This window comes from Stylophora pistillata, chromosome 11 (genome assembly GCF_964205215.1).
Source record: "Stylophora pistillata chromosome 11, jaStyPist1.2, whole genome shotgun sequence".
Classification (NCBI taxonomy): domain Eukaryota; kingdom Metazoa; phylum Cnidaria; class Anthozoa; order Scleractinia; family Pocilloporidae; genus Stylophora; species Stylophora pistillata.
Window position 1 is genome coordinate 11,272,567 of NC_142529.1, and position 19,550 is coordinate 11,292,116.

Consider the following 19,550-nt stretch of genomic DNA (forward strand, 5'->3'; position numbering starts at 1 on the left):
GGTTTTAATCTTCAGAAGAAACACATTACCCTTTCCAATTTTTTTTCAAACGCAACTCTAACTTGAAACATCAAAAAATTTAAACAGTTCAACAATACCTGCCTTTTAAAGCTTTCTTAGACCATTAAATATAAATGGACTTTTCGGTTTCCGGCTTCCTAATGGTATTATTTCAAAATGCAAATATGAAAAGTTCAAGATCAAAAAAGAAACCGGTGCTATCAAATGAGACGACAGGGTAAAATTTAAATTGCTTTGCCTTCTTTTCCTTTGTTAGACATAATAAGTTGGATAAATACATATCGAGCGAAAGAGCTCTTTAACATATTTACTTGTCAATATGCAATAATCTGAAAATTATACGTTACGTGGGATTGTTTATTTTGGTGTTCGTTCCGTTATTTGTTTTATGACCCGCTTATATATCCAACCACCGCTGGTTTTACTAAAACAACAACTCACAGAATACAGAATACGCGTCTAAATGATATAGTTGAGTTTAGAAATAAAAAGGAAAGGAACTTAACTCAAATGCCAATTTTTTTTTCTCTACGAAGATTCTCAGAGATCATTTTCATATCAGTTTACTTTCAATTTAAAGTATTTTCACTATGTGGGACTTAACAGCTGCTGTAAAGCTTAATAAAATAGTGGAAGTCTTGCGCCGCCGGAGAATTGATATGTTATACACTTTTAGGAAAGAAAAACACTTTTAGGAACAGTTGAACTTCCGTCTCAGATAACCCAACTAGCTAGTGCTGAAAATGGCCGCTTTGAATAAAGCGATTTCCGAGCGTCGTTTCAAACAAGTTAGTTTCCTGATCGATCTGGGAGCAAATTTGAATTTGAAGGACAGAGAAGGAAAAACAGCATTAATTCAACTGTGTTTTCTTGAGCCGGAGTCCTTGGCAGTAGCGATCGCTGTGCGTTTGTTAAAAGGAGGAGCAAAAGTTGATATAACGGACAACGAGGGTTTAACAGCATTTTCTACGGCAGTGAAAAGACAGAAAGAAAGTTTGGTTGCTTTATTTTTGGACGAGAACGGAAATTTTGATCTTAATTCCAGAGACAAGAAAGGAAACACTGCGCTATTTTATGCAGCAGACGTTGGAAATTTGAAGATCTTGAGCGCAATTGTTTTAGCACTTAAGAAGTTTCAACTCAGTGTGAATGTGCCAAATACTCAAGGATTTACACCACTTATGCAAGCGTGTATCAACGGAGATGTCATCACTGCCAAGTATCTTATAACAGAAGGCAATGCCTGCCTCAATAGCAGAGACTGGAATCACAAGAGAACGGCGCTGGAATGGGCTAAAACGAAGGGAATTCAGGAAAGTGTTTTGTTGACAAATGACAATTCAACCTATAATGGTCTGAGCAAGGGCAACATGTGCGGGGCACTTGTAGAAGATAACCCTCAAACGAGGCAAAGTCAATGTTTTGGCAAGAAAGCTTGTGAACAAGATCTTGGTTGCAGGAAGGGGCAAAGAACGTACAAAGATCAACTTCGACAGGTATATCAAGTCTACGAATGGCAACTAACAGCTTCATTCAAACTCAGAAAAAAAACCAAGCAGATTGATACAGCATCGGACTTATCTGAAGAACAGAGGAATGGTGATACAAGGACAAGAAAGAACACTGATTTACCAAAGAGTCGGAATTTTTTTAAAGGAGTTACCACTGCAAAACTTCTGAAGCGCAATTCTGTACTGGCTAACAAGAACGTTCCCCATCCATTTCCGTTTCCGAATTTCCGACGTTCCCTATCTTTCACAGATCTAACGAAATTTGACAATTCTGAAAGGCGCATTGATTCGCCAACTCTTCCGAGGATTGGTTCAGCTCAGTCGAGGCGTTTGGGAAAAGTTCAGCAAGAATTTCCACATGAAGAAGCCCGCTCGTCATCACCAACGATTCCGACCGTACTTGAAGTTAACGAACCTAACTTGTAAACTGGCATAAGTCAGATATTCCAATAAGTGAAATCCCATTTTCAAGAAATCGTCGTCGAAGTCCTCGTGAAGGAACAATTGGGGGAAAACTTGAGTACTCTCTGAAGTGCCATTGCTTAGATAATTTAGTTCATTTTATCAACTAAGACGAAGACGCCTCTGACGGACGAAGGGAAAGAGTAGAGAGGGTCCGTGGATCACGTGACCGAATATTCTCCTGCAGAAAAAATGTTGAAAATTGGTATTAATTCCTCTATTTCAAATTCAAGTCTTCTTTTAAGGTTGATTCAAAGTAGTGGTACGTTTTGCTTTGTTGCAAAAGGGAAGACAAACTTGTTTTTTCTGAAAGGCCAAAATCACTTTGCAACGGTAGGCTGTTGTGGTTCCATGTTCTGAGAAGTCTCTCAAAAATGCAAATGACACAATTGCCACCATCTGGCGCTGAAACATGCTTTTAGATTTTTTCATAAAAGTTATTTGTTCTTCTACAGTCGAAAAAGCTATTCTCTTGTCAAATAATTATTTGAGGTTTTTGTTTATACTTTAACCCCTTGCAAAATGTTAAAAATTTTGAATAGATAAATAATTGAAATGTCTTTGAAGATATTAAAAGTAAATGAAATTGATGTATAATAATCACCTTTCCTGTGAGAAATACACAGGTTGTCTTTGCAGGTTCAGTGAATCTTCAACTAATAATCCCCAAAACAAAGTGGACTCCATTATAGGAGGATATTCGGTTTACCCTTCAAAGGGAAGATGACGCTGAATTTTTCATCATTTTAGGTACAGAGCGGAAAGCTCTGAAGGTGCATATATAGGAGGTTATCTGGCCCCAAAATGGGTTCCACAAATGGCAAAGAAGTTTAAGACAACATTGCATGGGCCAAAAAAGGCATTACAGAAAATTCCAAGAAAATGAAACCAAACTGAAAAGAATGCTTCTCTATCCACAAAGAGAAATTGACATTTACTAATAATAATGAAAAATAATAACGGTAATGATAAAAATAGTTTTTATAACATCCTCCAAATACACCGAATCGAAATATAGCGTCCAATTTGAATTGCCATTGTTCTGGACTTACTAGCCTCTCATACATGTGATAATCCTTTTGTGTTTCCACGTGAAGACGAGGCTAGTAAGTCTAAAACAATGGTAATTCAAATTGGACGCAATATTTCGATTCAGTGAATGGTTGCATTTTTTGTTGATAATTTTACCAGTTGACTTTAGATTCTGCTTTAGCTATGCAGGTTTAAAATGAATATAATTTTTAGGGTTATTATTAGATAGGATTTGGATTTAGCAAAGTTGTGATTAATTTATAATAATGATAATAATAATATTGATGACAATGTTAATAATAAAGATAATAATGATGATAAAAAAATGATGATAATTATAATAATGATGATAATGTAACAATACTAATAACAGTTATCACAGAGATGATGATAATGATAATAGTAATAAAAATAATGAAGATAACAATTATAGTAATCATGTTGAAAACTTTATCAGTAAATGATAATGATAGTGTGTAAAATTTACAAAATAATTAACATGAAAAATGATGTGAAAGGTGATTAAACAGAATACTACAAGTTGAAAATTTTCCTTCCAAAATGACTTTGTTGCTGTTTCCTCTCAGACATGATAAAAACTGCAACTTGAAATTGACTTTTGCTCTTGTTTGCCTCAGTATATATTTCACATGTATTTTAAAGTCTAATGACAACTCTGCTTCATATACACAGGAAAAAGAAAAGAAACAACTTGCAAATACAATTATGACAGAGTGGCCTTATGGTCTGTGCACTGGACTCTGGGTGGAGATCCATATTGTGACCTCGGTGGGTCAATGTGCTGTGTTCTTGTTCCCTCTCACAGAGCCTCTCCCCCACAACCTCCTCCCCCCCCCCCCAGGAGTACAAATGGATACTGGTATACTGGTGACTTGTCAGGGAAGCCTAGAGAGATGCTGTGGGGGGTAACCTTGCAGTGGATCAGCATCCCATCCAGGGGGGATTAGTAATACTCCATGCTGAGAAAACCTGGAGAAGCTCCAACCGGGTGGGCTTGAGTACTGGCTTCTTGATTTGCAAGTCACACTCAAGACTCAAGATTCTCTCCTAGTCGCAGGCACCTTTGATCATAGACTTTGGAGGTGAAGTCACTCAGCGCCATTATCTTACCCTTTAACCTCTGAGTGCTAAGCATCTGATCTCTCCCAAAAGTGTCACCCCTTACTCAAGCATGAGATCATGGAAAGAATTAATTACTTACCAGAGTGGAGAAGAATAGTGGCGGATATCTACTGAACCACAAACCGGTGAGGTAAATATCCACCACTTTTACTAACACTGAGGTGAATAATTGTTTTAGTACTTACCACTCAGTTACCAAAAACTCAATTTCTTTCATTAATGCATGAGTTTGTCTCATTGCCTACTCGGGGATGAATAATACTTGCTATACTCTTCCAAACTAAACAGTGAGCATGCACAACAAGCACTATTCACTTGTGTGACTGATGTATACTGAAGGCAATTGTTGCAAGATCAAAAAGCTCTTCATTTATTAAGCAAATTCCCCTTTTAACTGCAAGGAGAATGTGCATACTGCTACTCGGGTGAAAATGCTGATGTCTGATTGCACTTTTGGTTTTCAATACCATAACTGAAGAAAGTGGACAAGTGTACATAAGCCATGCAAAAAATGAGGGCAGTATAAGTGAATTAATGCTCATATGCAAACAAAGAATTGTAGTTAATCAACCTCATACAATGTAGTCCCAGAGTAAATGATTTTTATGATCAAATGGTTTCGATGTCTTTTCATTTCCTCCAGAAATTGCAATTTCAGAAATGCCTCCTACAACAGATAAAGGGGTACAATAAACACTGGACTTGCTAAACTCAGACAACCTGCTGTTCATAGCTATCAAATCTTGGTGCAAGCTAATGAGGACAACCCAAAATTAGTTTCAATGAATATATGAGGTTCATATATTTTGAACTGCAGTATTAGATATGTGTAATGCACGATCCTCGCAGTAGAGAGCGCTATTTATGCAAATGCAAAAATCAGACCTGAAAAAAATCAGGCCTGTACGAGATTCGAACCACTGACCTCTGCAATACTAGTGCAGCGCTCTACGAATTGAGCTAACAAGCCAACTGGGAGCAGGTCGTTAAGTTGATTCGTAATAAACCCGTGATGATAAATCAGATACAATGAATATATGAGGCCTGATTTTTTTCAGGTCTGATTTTCGCTATTGCATAAATAGTGCTCTCTACTGCGAGGATCATGTATTATACGCAAAATTAGTTTGCTTGGTTGGAAACAGCAACGCATAAACATAGCACTATTTTCACTGATCAATGTTGTTCCATAATTCCACGCAACCACAGGCCCATATTTCTAGCTATCTGTTCTTGTACCTTCACCTTTCACAACTTATTACAGAAAAGCATTGCTTATCACATTCTTACAATTTGAGATAGACATTATTTATGAAAAATGTTCTCAATTGTCATCTACAGAATATTTAATATATACTATTCCCTGAACTGCATTGAGTATTCGTTCTACTGAATTGCAGATTTTGATATACATGTATATCTATTACTTCAATTAAAATTCTCTTTACAGTGCGTAGAAGCAATTCTGGACACAAATAATGTTCTTTTTGCAAAAATACACAAGCAACAAATACAGACATAAGCTGAGTTCACTAACATTCACAATGGCACAAAATGTGAAGTAACATGCAAGGCAAATCTTTCAATACTTTTTCAGCTACATAAACATTTTGCTAAATTGAATACAGTGCCAAGACCTGTAAAAATCCCTGCAAGAAAACTCAAAGTTCACATAGATTGAGCTTGACATTAAAATCTGAGAACTAGGTTTTTCGCTAGACATAGCACTTTTGAATAAAAGCTAACAGAACTCATAACATTGACCCCAGTAGTTTTAGATCCAACTTGTGATTAAAACATGGTCTTCAAATGATGCAGTTATCAGTATGTCTGTTCATTCCATTCCATCTTAAATTTCACAAGTTGAAATATTTTGCTTTCCCTTCCTTTAAAATCACTAACTTGAAGTATGTACTGCTATCCAGGGCCTCAAGGGTGTCTGTAAACCCCTTAAAAATTTATCCAGTTTGTAACGAAAATTAGGCTAATTCATGCCACTCAGACATTATGGGACAATTAAATTGTAGACTTGCTGTAACATTTTTTTAACTTCCTGAAGTGATCAACATGCAACTTCTCCCCATATTATCTATACAAAATGTAGATTATCAAGCAAACAGGTAATGAGAATACTCAAACTTATCAGGTGAAAGTTATCTTGATCTAACATCAAACTCTCATAAATAATTTACAAGGAAATGTGTCGCAGTTAGAGGGGAGAATTGACAATCTGATCTTGGAAGTTAAAGGATTAAACAGCAATTGAGTCACTGGTGAGAACGTGTTATTGCTCACACTTTGTGCATGAAATTAGTTGACCTAAGCATTGCAGACTGCATTCTTCTTGCCACATGCAAAGTATCTAATCCATCTTAGAAGAACTTTGATGCCATTTTAAGATTTTTGGTAACCTTTCCTCTAAATTCACTTTGGTAGACTTTTTAGATTCAGCTTTGTAAAGAAGAGTTGTAGACAAAATACTTAGATAATTGATTTAATTAGCTGCACATAATTATCACATGGGCAAATTGCTATTTTTTTCTAGGATTTTGTGCAAACGCATTCACAAACTGCAGTTTTTGGTCAAGCAGTCTAGAGGGACAATATCATTTGAGTTCCAGAATTCACTTGGATCTGACAGTCTACTATTGTTCCAATGTCAAAATGACAATTTGTCCACGAGCCTTTGACCCAAGAAGAATAACTACAACAACTTCACCTTACAAATTTAATATAAACAGTAAGGTAAAGAGATTTGATAAAACTGAGATAAATACCTAGAATGTGTCTGGATATATTCCTGTACTAAATATTCAGACAATTAGCCAACAGAAGTGTAAAGTCCACAGGTAAGAGAATTTACTTTCTGAGGTTGGGAGCTGAAGGGTTAAATGTACATGCATGTCTTGACACTCGTCTGCAAGTTAAGTTCAAAGTAAAAGAATAATTCAATTGCCCCCTTAAAGAAATTCTCTGGTATGCAACACAGTTTTTCAGTTTGTCTCTTAGCAAGGAGAGGAGGGGGGCGGGAGAGTGGGGGCTACACAAAGTTTTATAATTACTATTAGCAAGAGCTCTGTAGCAGACTCTCAAAACACAGTTAACAGTGCAAAAATTCCATACACTAAAGCACAAGGATATGCCACCAAAGGTTGCTGAGAGTCCATAGCAAGAGCTGTCACAAATAGCTTTGATGATGACAAGCTACACCAGCCGATGACTACTGCTGTAAGAATTGATCCAAGATATCCTTGAAGTGACATGACCAGTGAGACACCAGACAGTCCCACCATGGGCAGAAGACAGTAACCAAGGACACTTATAACGCACCCGACAGACACTCCAGTGAGACTCATCAAATTAAGAACGATATACATGGCCACACATCCTAGCGCACTGAAACCGTAGATATAACCGAATTGAACTTTACCGTGGAGGAGAAGGAAACCTCCAAATGCCAAGCAAAACAAGAGAGGTCCTGTTAGATCTGTGTCATCCATAATATGCGAATCAGTCGCTTTAAAAGGATTCAAAACTGAAAGTGTCTTCTGCCAAATATGTTCGAAGTTGATCCCTAGCTCTTCGAGTAACGGCGGTTCGTTGTCAAAATCTGTGCCATGGGCTTCATCGACTTGCGTTATCCCTTGATTCATGTTCCCCGTGTAAGGCGATTGAAACTGACTGCCTCCATTGTAATAGTTATAAAATCCACCGCTCGAATTCCCAGAAGCTCCGCCATATTGATGGGCGTAATTTTCATACGGCACTGACGTGTTTTGATCGTAATTCGTTGGGTAGAAACCATCCTGATAGAATGAATTATTACCTTGGTGGTAAGGACCCTCGTGACTGGACATAGCTCTTCTAAATAACCACTATGATCGCAGAGATTTGCAACTCTTTCCCAATGTTAATAGATTTTTAAAGGACACGTTTCACTCGCCGGTTCACAATGCGCATGACATTTAAAAATTACCTCAAACACAGCGCAGGCGTCGTGCAGGCGTTTATATTTATAAACGGAGGTAAACAAGCTAAATAACATCTGCACGTGCGCAGAGCAGGTGAGACTCTTCGTTGATTATCAAAGCCATAGTTAATCCCTCGATTAACTATGTCAAAGCGTATCCAGGCTCTAGGTTGCCAGAAAAAAAAAGTGGCAAAAAAACAGGATTACTGAAAGAGGGAGGGATTACTGAAAGAAACGACATCCACTTAAAAATAAACGGCAGTATGATAACAAATCAACAACAAGTGGCTGAGGAATTGGTTGAGCATTTTGCTACCTTGGCGGATGGCATTGGCGGTACAGCGATTGAAAGAAAGTCAATAGAGGACTTTAGAGACCATCCTTGTGTTCAGAGGATACAACATGAAAATAGGAATTCCACTCAGACCATCGAAATCGAATTGGTTACACAGGGACAAGTCCTTGCTGTTCTCGATTCGCTGAACATAAACAAAGCCACCGGCACTGATGGAATTCCTTCAAAGGCTTTAAAAATAGGTGCTAATGAATTATCCGCTCCACTAACCACCTTGTTCAATTCTTGTATTAACAAGAATGCATGGCCTAGTGAATGGAAGTATGAGCATTGGGCCCCAGTATACAAAAAGGATGACAGGAATGCAAAGGAAAACTACCGGCCCATAACTCTCTTACCATGTGTAAATAAAGTTCTTGAGAAGTTGGTTGGAGCGCAGATCAACTCTGGCTTCGGTAATCGCATTTACCAACACTCATCCGCTTATCGCAAAGCTCACAGCTGCGAAACAACATTGATCAATTTAGTAGAAGATTGGAGACTGGCAAGGGATCGAAAACAGGTTGTGAGTATACTTTCAACTGACATGTCAAAGGCATTTGACTCGTTACATCCACCACTACTTCTGAACAAGCTTGAAGCGTACGGTTTTCAGGAAAGCGTTATTCAACTTTTAAACAGCTACTTAAATGAACGGAAATATCAAGTAAAGGTCGGCTGTCATGTTAGTTCGAGCCGATTCGTGAGTCGTGGCTGTCCTCAGGGTTCCGCGCTTGGCCCGTTGTTATGGAATGTTTTCCAGAATGACCTATCCTACTGCCTAACAGCGAACTTGTCTATGTATGCCGACGACCATCAAATTTACCACGCAGGAGCAGACCAGGCAGCTGTGACTTCCCAGTTAAAGGATAGTGCCAACTTAGCAACAACGTGGTACAATTCTAACCTATTGGCGGGAAACCTCAAAAAGTACCAAGTTTTGAACTTGGGCTCCACTCAAAATGACAGCAATATTTGCGTGAATGATGTTGTGATTGAAACTAAAGATAATATCATACTTCTAGGAGTAGTGTTAGATTCTAAGCTAAATTTCTCTGAGCATGTAATCTCTATTTGTAAAAAAGCCAGCCAGAGAATTGGTGTTCTAATGAGACTACGTAATTTAATCCCTATGAAATCTAAGTTAATATTATTCAAAAGCGCGATATTACCATTCCTCACGTACTGTCACCTAGTGTGGCATTTTTGTAAAGCGAGTGACACTCGAAAGCTGGAAAGACTACAAGAAAGAGGACTTAGAGCGGTTTTCAAGGATAATAATTCTAGTTATGAACAACTATTAGAGAAGGCAGATCTGCCAACACTACTAAATAGTCGCTTACAGGATCTGTGCATCCTTATGTATAAAGCAAAGCATAAACTGTGCCCTGCATATATAAGTAACATCTTTAAAGAACCAAATAGTAATTACAATCTGCGGCAAGCAGATTTCTCTATACCTAGGTATGAGACAGTCACCTATGGCAAGCATTCTATTAGATATTTAGGGCCTAAGCTATGGACAAAACTACCCAAGAGTATCAGGGACGTCACAACCCTAACGTCGTTTAAAAGCAAGATACGCCAACTCAATATAAGTGAACTTTTAGATGATGGCTGCGCAGGCTGTAGCCTTTGTTCATTTTGACTTCTGTGTATTTTTACTATAAATCTCTTAATAAGTTAACTATAGATATTTTATCTACTACTGTATTTAGTTTGTATATTCTCCCCTAATTGGTGTCCCCAAATTAGTAAGGGATTTGTTCCCTGGCTAGACGGTTTTTGACACTTTAATAAAGTTTCTACTACTTCTACTACTACTACTACTACTACTACTACAAAAAGCCGCCTCCTCCATACATGTCCAAGACACACAATCTCATTCGATCCGTCTACAATAGTTGACGAATGAACCAATGGAAATGGGAACCTTCCTCGTTCTTGAAGAACGAAACAGCCGGAAGCCGATTCGCAGGAGAAGACTTCCGGTTTAGCCTTCACCCAATCTAACTCGATTGGTCCACGGTCGTTGACGAATCGACTCACCTGAAGTCGGATTGTGCGTTAACTTAACGGAAGTCGAGAGGCGCGAGCGATGTGAGAAAATGAATAGAATGATAAAATTGTTATAGTGTTAATGAACTAGGGTTTAATTAATGTTATAGTGTTAATGAATTAGGATTTAAATAATAGGAACCATCACTAGGTGTAAGATACATGACATGAGAGGTCCCAGAGAGTAAACATATATAGCTAAGTTGCATGCATATTGAGGTTGTGATATATTGTGTAACTCTAGTTTAGGTAGTGATTATTAAAGTTCGGTCGGCCGTTTTAACCAGGGATTGGCGTCACTTTTCTGCAGTAAGACACAACAACTGGCGACGAGGATGGCTGAAGGAGAAGAACCGACGAATTCGACTGCACAACATACGGTGGTAGTGAATTCGCTCATCGGTCGAGTTGAGGAGTTTGTACCGGGCTCAGACTGGAAGCATTATGTCGAGCGAATGGAAATGTTCTTCGAGGTCAACAATGTGTTGGAAGAAAAAAAGGTACCAACAATACTTACCTTAATGGGTAATAAGATGTATGCGTTACTTAGAAGCATTGTATCTCCAAGAAGGCCGAAAGATTTGTCTTTTGCGGAAATTGTGGATAATTTGGCCAAGCACCTGGATCCGAAGCCGATAGTCATAGCCGAGCGTTTCAAGTTCCACAAGGCGGAACAGCAAGAGTCGGAAGCAATAAGAGACTTCGTTGCTAGATTGAAAAAGTTGGCTGAGACTTGTGAGTTTGGCGGTTATCGCGAAGAGGCGATTCGGGATCGATTCGTATGTGGTTTAAAGGAGCGAACGATTCAACGCAAGTTACTCGCGGTAGCGGACTTAACTTTACAAACGGCTGTCGAGAGGGCGTGTGCTGCGGAACTGACCGAGAAGGAAACCACTGCATTGCATGGAGGAAGTGTGGAAGAAGTAAAAAAAGTGGCAGCTACATTTCCTGAGTGCTTTCGTTGTGGAAAAGTCAATCACTCGTCGGACATGTGTTTCTTTCGCAATTCCAAGTGTCATGGTTGTCAAAAGGTGGGTCACATTGTGAAGAAATGTCCTGAGAAGGAGCAAAAACCTGAAAATGGGAAGAAAAAGTGGAACGCAAAGACGAAATTTGGGAAAAAAAGAAGAAACAGCAGAAGGTTCGTTTCGTCGAAGATGTGGCAGTCAGGCAATCAGTGAGCAGAAGTGATTGGCCCATTTTTACAGTCTCAGACTCCCGTGGAACACGTAAAGAGTTTATTGTACCAGTAGCAATCAATGGGAAAACTGTGGACATGGAACTTGACACTGGAGCTTCTGTAACTATTATTCCCAAGAGTATTTGGACTGATGTTCTCGCGTCAAAACCTGTGGAACGCACAGACGTGAAACTACGAAGTTATTCTGGTCACGAAATTCCTGTTATTGGAGAAGCTAGAGTTCAAGTTGCATACCGCGATCAAGAAGCAGTATTACCGGTTGTTATCACAGGAAATGATGGTCCAGTGTTAATGGGTCGCGATTGGCTGTCCGTGTTGAAGTTGGACTGGGGACAGATCAAGCAGATTTCCTTAGAATCGGTTAACCAGTTGGACTCGCTTCGAACGAAGTATTCATCGTTATTTGATGGTAATCTGGGAACCATTAAAGGAGTTACTGCACATTTGAAGCTTAAAGAAAACGCAGTGCCGCAGTTCTTTAAACCCAGACCAGTACCGTTCGCGTTAAAAGAGAAGATTGCTGACGAACTTCATAGACTGGAAAAGATCGGTGTGCTGGAAAAAGTGGATTTTTCGGATTGGGCCACGCCCATTGTCCCCGTGCTGAAACCTGACGGCAGTGTTCGAATCTGTGGTGATTACAAGGTAACGATTAACCCTGTTTTGGATGTACCAGAACACCCAATGCCTACGGCTGATGACCTGTTCACCCAGTTAAATGGAGGGGAAAAGTTTACCAAGCTGGACTTGTCTTCAGCGTACCAGCAAGTGCTTTTGGATGAGGAATCGAGACAGTACAATGTGACCCACCTTTTGACAACCATGACACTTGGAATTGCGAAAGAATTGGAGCGAATGAGCTGCATGGGAATAAAGTTGAAGAAAGAAAAGTGTGTGTTTATGAAGCCATCAGTAGAATACTTCGCTTTCGTGGTGGATCGTGATGGTATTCACCCATCTCCTCGTAAGGTTCAAGCTATTCAAGAGGTGCCAGTACCGGGGAACCCAACGGAACTGAAATCCTTTCTGGGATTGATTAATTACTATCGCAGATTTATTCCTGACATGGCTACCCTGGCTCAGCCCTTGAATCGTTTATTAGTGGAGAACATTCCGTGGAAATGGTCAAAACAATGTCAAGAAGCATTTCAGAAGCTGAAAGGCTTTTTGCAATCTGCACCTTTGCTGGCACATTACGATCCAAAGAAGCCGGTGCGACTGGCAGTTGATTCATCGTTTTTTGGATTAGGAGCTGTGTTGTCACACATTTCTGAGGATGGCGAAGAGAAGCCGATAGCTTTTGCATCCCGTACTCTTTCCTCGAGTGAACAGAACTATTCAATGATTGAAAAGGAGGCTTTGGCAATTATCTTTGGTGTAAAAAAGTTTCACCAGTACCTGTTTGGTCGACGATTTACTTTGCTGACAGATCACAAACCCCTAACCTACATCCTTGGTCCGAAACGTGGGATTCCAGTCCTTGCCGCGTCTCGCCTACAGCGAGGGTCTATTCAACTGGCAGCTTACACTTATGACATTGAATATCGTGCGTCTAAGAACCATGGAAATGCAGACGCATTGTCTCGCCTGCCTAGGAAAACCATTGAAGAAGCTGACGACTGGTCGATAGAGGGAGACCAGGTCAGCAAAGTCCGAATTGAAGGTACACCCATTACAGCAACCAGAATCAGAGAGGCTACAAGAAGTGATCCTGTTATGTCACGTGTCTTACATTACGTATTGCATGGTTGGCCAGCAGAAGAGAATACGCCAGAGGAACTCAGATTTTATTGCGCCAAACGTGAAGAGTTTACAGTTGAGGATGGTTGTTTGTTGCGTGGTACAAGAGTAGTGATACCCTCTAGATATCGACAGGAAGTGCTGTCTGAATTACATCTTAACCACCCAGGAATGGTGCGAATGAAGTCTTTGGCACGATTGCATGTCTGGTGGCCAAACCTGGACAGTGACATCGAACAGACCGTGAGAGATTGCATTGATTGTCAAGCCAACCGTTGTAGGGCGCCTTTTAAGGTGGTCAACCCATGGATCTGGCCTACTCGCCCGTGGCAGCGTTTACATGTGGATTTTGCTGGACCATTCAATGGAGGAATGTTTCTTATAGTGGTTGATGCCAAGTCTAAGTGGATGGATGTGATTCAAATGTCCTCCACCAGTGCCTGCGCCACAATTGGAGCTCTACGCGGTTTGTTTGCTACGCATGGCTTGCCGGAGGAGATAGTGGCCGACAATGGTCCGCAGTTTGTCGCAGGGGAAATGAAAGATTTCTTAACTTTAAATGGTGTTCGCCTGTGTTTGTCGTCACCATATCATCCTGCATCCAATGGTGAAGCTGAACGTGCAGTTCGGACATTTAAGGAAGCCATGAGAGTCATGAAGAATGAACCGGGTACCCAAACGCAGAAATTGGCTCGATTCCTTTTGAGCTACCGAACCACGCCCCATACCGCCACTGGGTGTCCACCAGCAGAAATTTTGATGGGTCGCAGATTGAGAACAAGGCTTGAGTTGCTTAGACCCGACTTGTCTGCACGGATGGAAAAAAAGTCGAGGAGGATAAATCCCATGGTTCGACGCGGTTTTGAGATTGGTGAACCTGTCATGGTGAAGGATTATCGTAATCGTGGATCCGCTTGGACTAAGGGGGTTGTTCAAGATCGGCTGGGTCCGGTCACATACCGAGTGCAAGTTGAAAAGCTGCTCTGGAAAAGACATGTCGATCAGTTGCGAGAACTAGCTGGCTCAAAGGTAGCCGATGTTCAGCCGAATAGCTGTGAATTACCAGAGATCGATTTGCCTGAGAAGGTAGATGCAAGTGTGTCTGTTACAAATCAAGACCTATCGCCCCAACAACAGTCTATGCCGAATGAGAAGTCTACCAAGCCCTCGGTTGAAGTCGCATCACCTGGACAGAGTATTACACTAGAAGATGTTACGGATAATACTGTTCCTGAAGAGCCCAGACGTCGTTCATCTAGAATTCGATCGAAACCTAAACGTTTAATTGAAGAGATGTAGTTGAACATTGAATACTCTCAATTACGGCAATTACACGTTTCGGAATAGTTTTCGCTTCGTTTTCTTTCGCTTTGCTTATTTTTCTGTTAATTTAATTTGTAGTTTAAGCGGGAGGAGATGTTATAGTGTTAATGAACTAGGGTTTAATTAATGTTATAGTGTTAATGAATTAGGATTTAAATAATAGGAACCATCACTAGGTGTAAGATACATGACATGAGAGGTCCCAGAGAGTAAACATATATAGCTAAGTTGCATGCATATTGAGGTTGTGATATATTGTGTAACTCTAGTTTAGGTAGTGATTATTAAAGTTCGGTCGGCCGTTTTAACCAGGGATTGGCGTCACTTTTCTGCAGTAAGACACAACAAAAATGACAGGAGCCTTCCTCGTTCTTAAAACGTGAGACGGCCGGAAGTCCATTGGCACAAGGTTGTAGACAATATAGATGAGCCTTCTGTAAATGCAGGCGTTTAACAGCGCAGGAACGTCGCAATTCAAAGTTCTCACGAGGACATCGATGCACTGAATTTCGACACCAGACACATATGACTGTGATGCCAATGCGATTTATTGCGGAATAATAATCTGCTGTCAAATACGTCAAACTAAAATACAAGCAAGAAAACCTAGTCCAAGCGACATTACACGGAGCTAAGCTAAAGCAATAATTATTACATAACAATACAAGAAAAGACTATCGCACAAAAACTTAACAATAATCGACCAGATAATAAAACGAAAACAACAAGGGGAGTGAAAAATACGCTTACCGATTGTCTTCTCTGTACGCCTAAATAGAAGTCGCAAATGAAGGCAGTAATTCTAAGTTAAGACTTCGCAGATAATTCTTTCGTAATGAATCTCTCTCAAGCAACAACGCACGCGGTACTATTGATGACATTTTTTGATCTTACGCGTCACTAATGTCTAACCAAACATAATCTTTAACTTAACAAAAGTTACACCTTCCTCGTTCTAGAACGTTAAAAAGGGGTAGGAAACGTTGAAGAATCGACATTGTTCGCACGAAGAATCGTCTGATTCGACAACAATTTCATCTCTCCTTCGAAGTCACCTCCAGAATGTTCTGTCATTGTCTTGCAAATCGGCTTTATGGTTGACTTCAACTGAGAGTCTCGCTCGATCCGAGTCGAATCGACAACATTTTCAACCCTTCTTCGTAACCACTTGCGGCTTATTTTCTAAGTGCCTTGCAAGTCGACCCTCGGTATGACATTTCAAGTTCAGGAGGGACGGTTTATTCAGATTTCCGCTATCGACCACGCTAAGATTTATAAAGAAAAAAAAAGAAACGAAACTCATCACTACGACTCCTCGTTTCTTTTTAGTTTTCTTTTTTGAGTCGGTAAGCAATCTGTTGCGTTGGACCACGATGCATAAATTTTATCGCTGGACTCCTAATGGTTTTTCCTTTAATTTCATTCTACCCTCTAGATGACTTAGTTGGTGAAAACAATAATCATTTCCACAATGCTAATTGCTGATTTTGTGTTTCATCCTTGACCCCTTTTGTCTTGTCCTTTTCTTTTGGCTTTTCATTGGCTGGATTTACCCTCTAGATGACGTTGTGGATGAAAATGATATTGCCTTCACCTCAGTAAATAAATAAATAAAATAAATAAACTTTAATAGCTAACAAAATTACTGGTAACCCAGTAGTTTACATTGTGGGCTATAAACAAATAATTCAAATTGAACATAACATTGTTAAGAATCCCAACTGGCCGGAGGCAAACAAGCTGGCTATTTACAACCATGGCCAAGGATTTGAACTCGGAGCTACCGTGAAACAAATCCAGTAGTGGTCAGGGTGGTACTCGAACCAGTGAATGGGGCGCGTGGATGTGCTCAGTTCTCCAAATTCACGACGGAGAGTAAAAATAGTTAATTGCCAATTGCTAATTTTGTATTTCATCCTTGACCCCTTTCAGCATTTCTTTTTAATTTCATTGGCTGGATTTACCTTCGAGATGACGTTGTGGACGAATATATTAACGATACTTCCTACAGGCCGGGGTGCGTCGATGTCAACTTTTCTCCAAAATTCACGATGGAGAGTCAAAACAGTTAAATTAAAGGGATTTGTTTCAGTTTGCTCGAAATTTAACAGCGGAAATTGTGATAAGTTACAAGACACAATTTAAGCTGATGAGAGCGTTGTTTCGAAATGTCAGGATCAATAGGGAGTTGGATAGATGGTTATACACTCAACGATAATGCGAGAAATCATATCAGAGCTAATCACTTGCACTCAACAAAGCAGGGGAAAAGTTATTTCCTTACGGCAAGGGAAACCACCATTTGGAAAATGGTAGAAGACACCTTTCTTTACCCTGATGTCTTAACGCTTCATAGATCTATTGAGAATAGGATTGTTTTACGAAAGCAATTTTCTTCACCAGTTGGGATCCATGGAAGAGATGGTGCGGTATGTTATTTTGTGACTGTGATATACGACGAATTGGAACAAAGAATTATCACCGCGTTTCCAACGAAGTGAACTTTTCAAGACTTGTGTTAAACTTGCCCTGAACTGTTTTTCTAAAAATTTCAAAGAACTGTGTTTATCGATAATTAAAACTTAGAGCAGAAAGAAAATAGTCTTAAAGAATTATCAAGCGGAGCGCGTCGCAGAAATTTTATACTGCCTCAGGCAAACAATTCATGATCAGCTTATCAAATAATATACGGGATGATATGTCAACAGCTCATACATCTATATATAGTATAGGATTATTCTACGAAAGCAGTTTTCTTCACCATTTGTGACTGATATAGGACGAATTGGACCGAAGAATTATCACTGCGTTTCCAACGAAATGAATGTTACCAATTTATGTTAAATTTGCACAGAACCGATTATCTGAAAAAATTAGTAGAATTGCGTTACTTAGTTAATGAAACTTAGATTAGAGAGAACAAATATTTGTTTAGAACTACTCCTGTGGTTACTATAACGAGTCGAACATGGATTAGAAAGGAAAACCTGTCATATGTTTTCATCGATGCAGTATCGCCTCAGAAAAACGAGCTTCGTTATCATGGACTGGACTTCCTGTCGGCCTTAGTCGACGTCTGTTTGCCGAAAGCCTAAACACCCTCAAGCAGCTTCTTAGGACTACTGGGAAGAAACGAGGCAAATAACTGGGGAACAAGAACACAACGTGAGTGGAATGAAGGAAAAGGAGAGTATAAGGCTTTTTTTGTCTTTTTGCCACTTGTTTCTAACAACCTGGAGCTACAAGACGCTTTCTTTCGTCAAAGTCTGTGATGCTAGGCCTTAAAATGAAGCTTTAAAACTATGTTGCTGCGTTTTATCTATTCGTTCATGTATTTATTTACTTATCAATTATTTCCTTATCCAGTTTTCTTTTTAATCGTTTTATTTATCTGTTCATTTGTTGACTATTTTCAATTTTTTATTTCGCAAGTTTCCAGATTCTTAGTGTGTACCGACAGCAGCCCCGTTGCTCTTTCACCATTTTCAAACAAATGAAGTTTAAATCAAGCAGAAATACAATCATACGCCGTACTGAAACTGAATTCGATCGATTTCGGCATTCAAATTACTTTCATTTGACGCGTCTTACTTCAATGTTATGTATTCCTTCCGCAACGTCAAAATTAAACGAGAGATGTTATGTTGGATTGTATAAAAAAATTGGTAAAGCGAGATATTATGACGTTCGTTCACAATCGGTGCTACAGGTGCAGTAAAATAATCCCGCCTCCAGTGAATAATCATCCTTGACCCCTTTGGCTTTCCTACATCTTTACTTATTTATTTATTTTTTTAAATCTATTTCCGCGTTCAAATTACTTAACTTGGGACTTCTTACTTCAACGGTTTTATTTGCTGTTTCGTCCGCTGCGTTAAAATTATCATTTATCGTATTGAGCCGAGGTGAAGTAGTTTCGCTCCGCTGCTTCTTAACTATATTAAAAAGAAAGGCTAACGGGGGTCAAAGATGTTATGGTGGATTGTTTAAAAAATCGGCAGAGTGAGACGTTATGTAAACAGTGCAGCTGTGCGTTAGTTTTTTCAGCTGCACTGAAAAAATACCGCCTCCAATAAGTAATCCTTTACCCCTTTAGCTTTTCCTTTAATTTTATTGGCCGGTTTTACCCTTCAGATGTCATTGCGAGTGTTGTGTGCTCTCTCCCCTACACACCATCTATTTCGGCATTCAAAAGGCTTTAACTTAATCGTTAGAAAGCCAAGAATTACTCGTAAATTAGCTCATTGAAATGGCATCACCGGATAATTAAATGTTTCAGTGTGGTAATATCACCACAAAAGACTTTGAGCTCACTAATCAAGATAATTTTATTATCTATCAGGCCATTTCAGTGCTTTGCAGACCGCATGTCTGATCTGATAAACAAGGAAATAGTAACATTTCTTTTTTACATGAAGACTGAAGTATTTTTTTCCGAAAGTGATTTTCTTGTTTTACACAGTTCTCGATTCCTTATCATACAGCCTTCCCAAAGGACAAACAGCGGTGATAAATTCAATCGGATTTATCGCTCTTTATGAAGGAGTAGACACATTAATCCGATTTCAATGCTCAACAAAGAAGTGAGGTGCAACCAGAGGAAGACTTATCATAAGGGAGTGTTACCATCGAAAAAAAGCCACAGTTTCATTGCGTGACCGCGAGAATCACCTGAACGCGAAACGACGTGAATATGATAGCACGTGAATATGAGAGCTGAGAGCATCGCAAGCCGAGGAGTTCCTTAGCGAATTA

General features: G+C 39.5%; 2 protein-coding genes across 2 annotated transcripts; one reads left to right on the forward strand and one right to left on the reverse strand.

Moving 5' to 3' along the window:
- The first annotated feature begins 473 nt into the window (after window positions 1–473).
- Window positions 474–4,449, forward strand: LOC111336892 (uncharacterized). Its single transcript, XM_022943062.2, has one exon. It carries the CDS (start codon window positions 765–767, stop codon window positions 1,956–1,958), a length of 1,194 nt encoding a protein of 397 aa, XP_022798797.2. The 5' UTR covers window positions 474–764; the 3' UTR covers window positions 1,959–4,449.
- Window positions 4,450–5,497: 1,048 nt separating this feature from the next.
- Window positions 5,498–8,123, reverse strand: LOC111336879 (protein YIPF5). Its single transcript, XM_022943047.2, has one exon. The coding sequence runs from the start codon at window positions 8,024–8,026 to the stop codon at window positions 7,259–7,261; it is 768 nt and encodes a 255-aa protein (XP_022798782.1). The 5' UTR covers window positions 8,027–8,123; the 3' UTR covers window positions 5,498–7,258.
- Window positions 8,124–19,550: the final 11,427 nt, after the last annotated feature.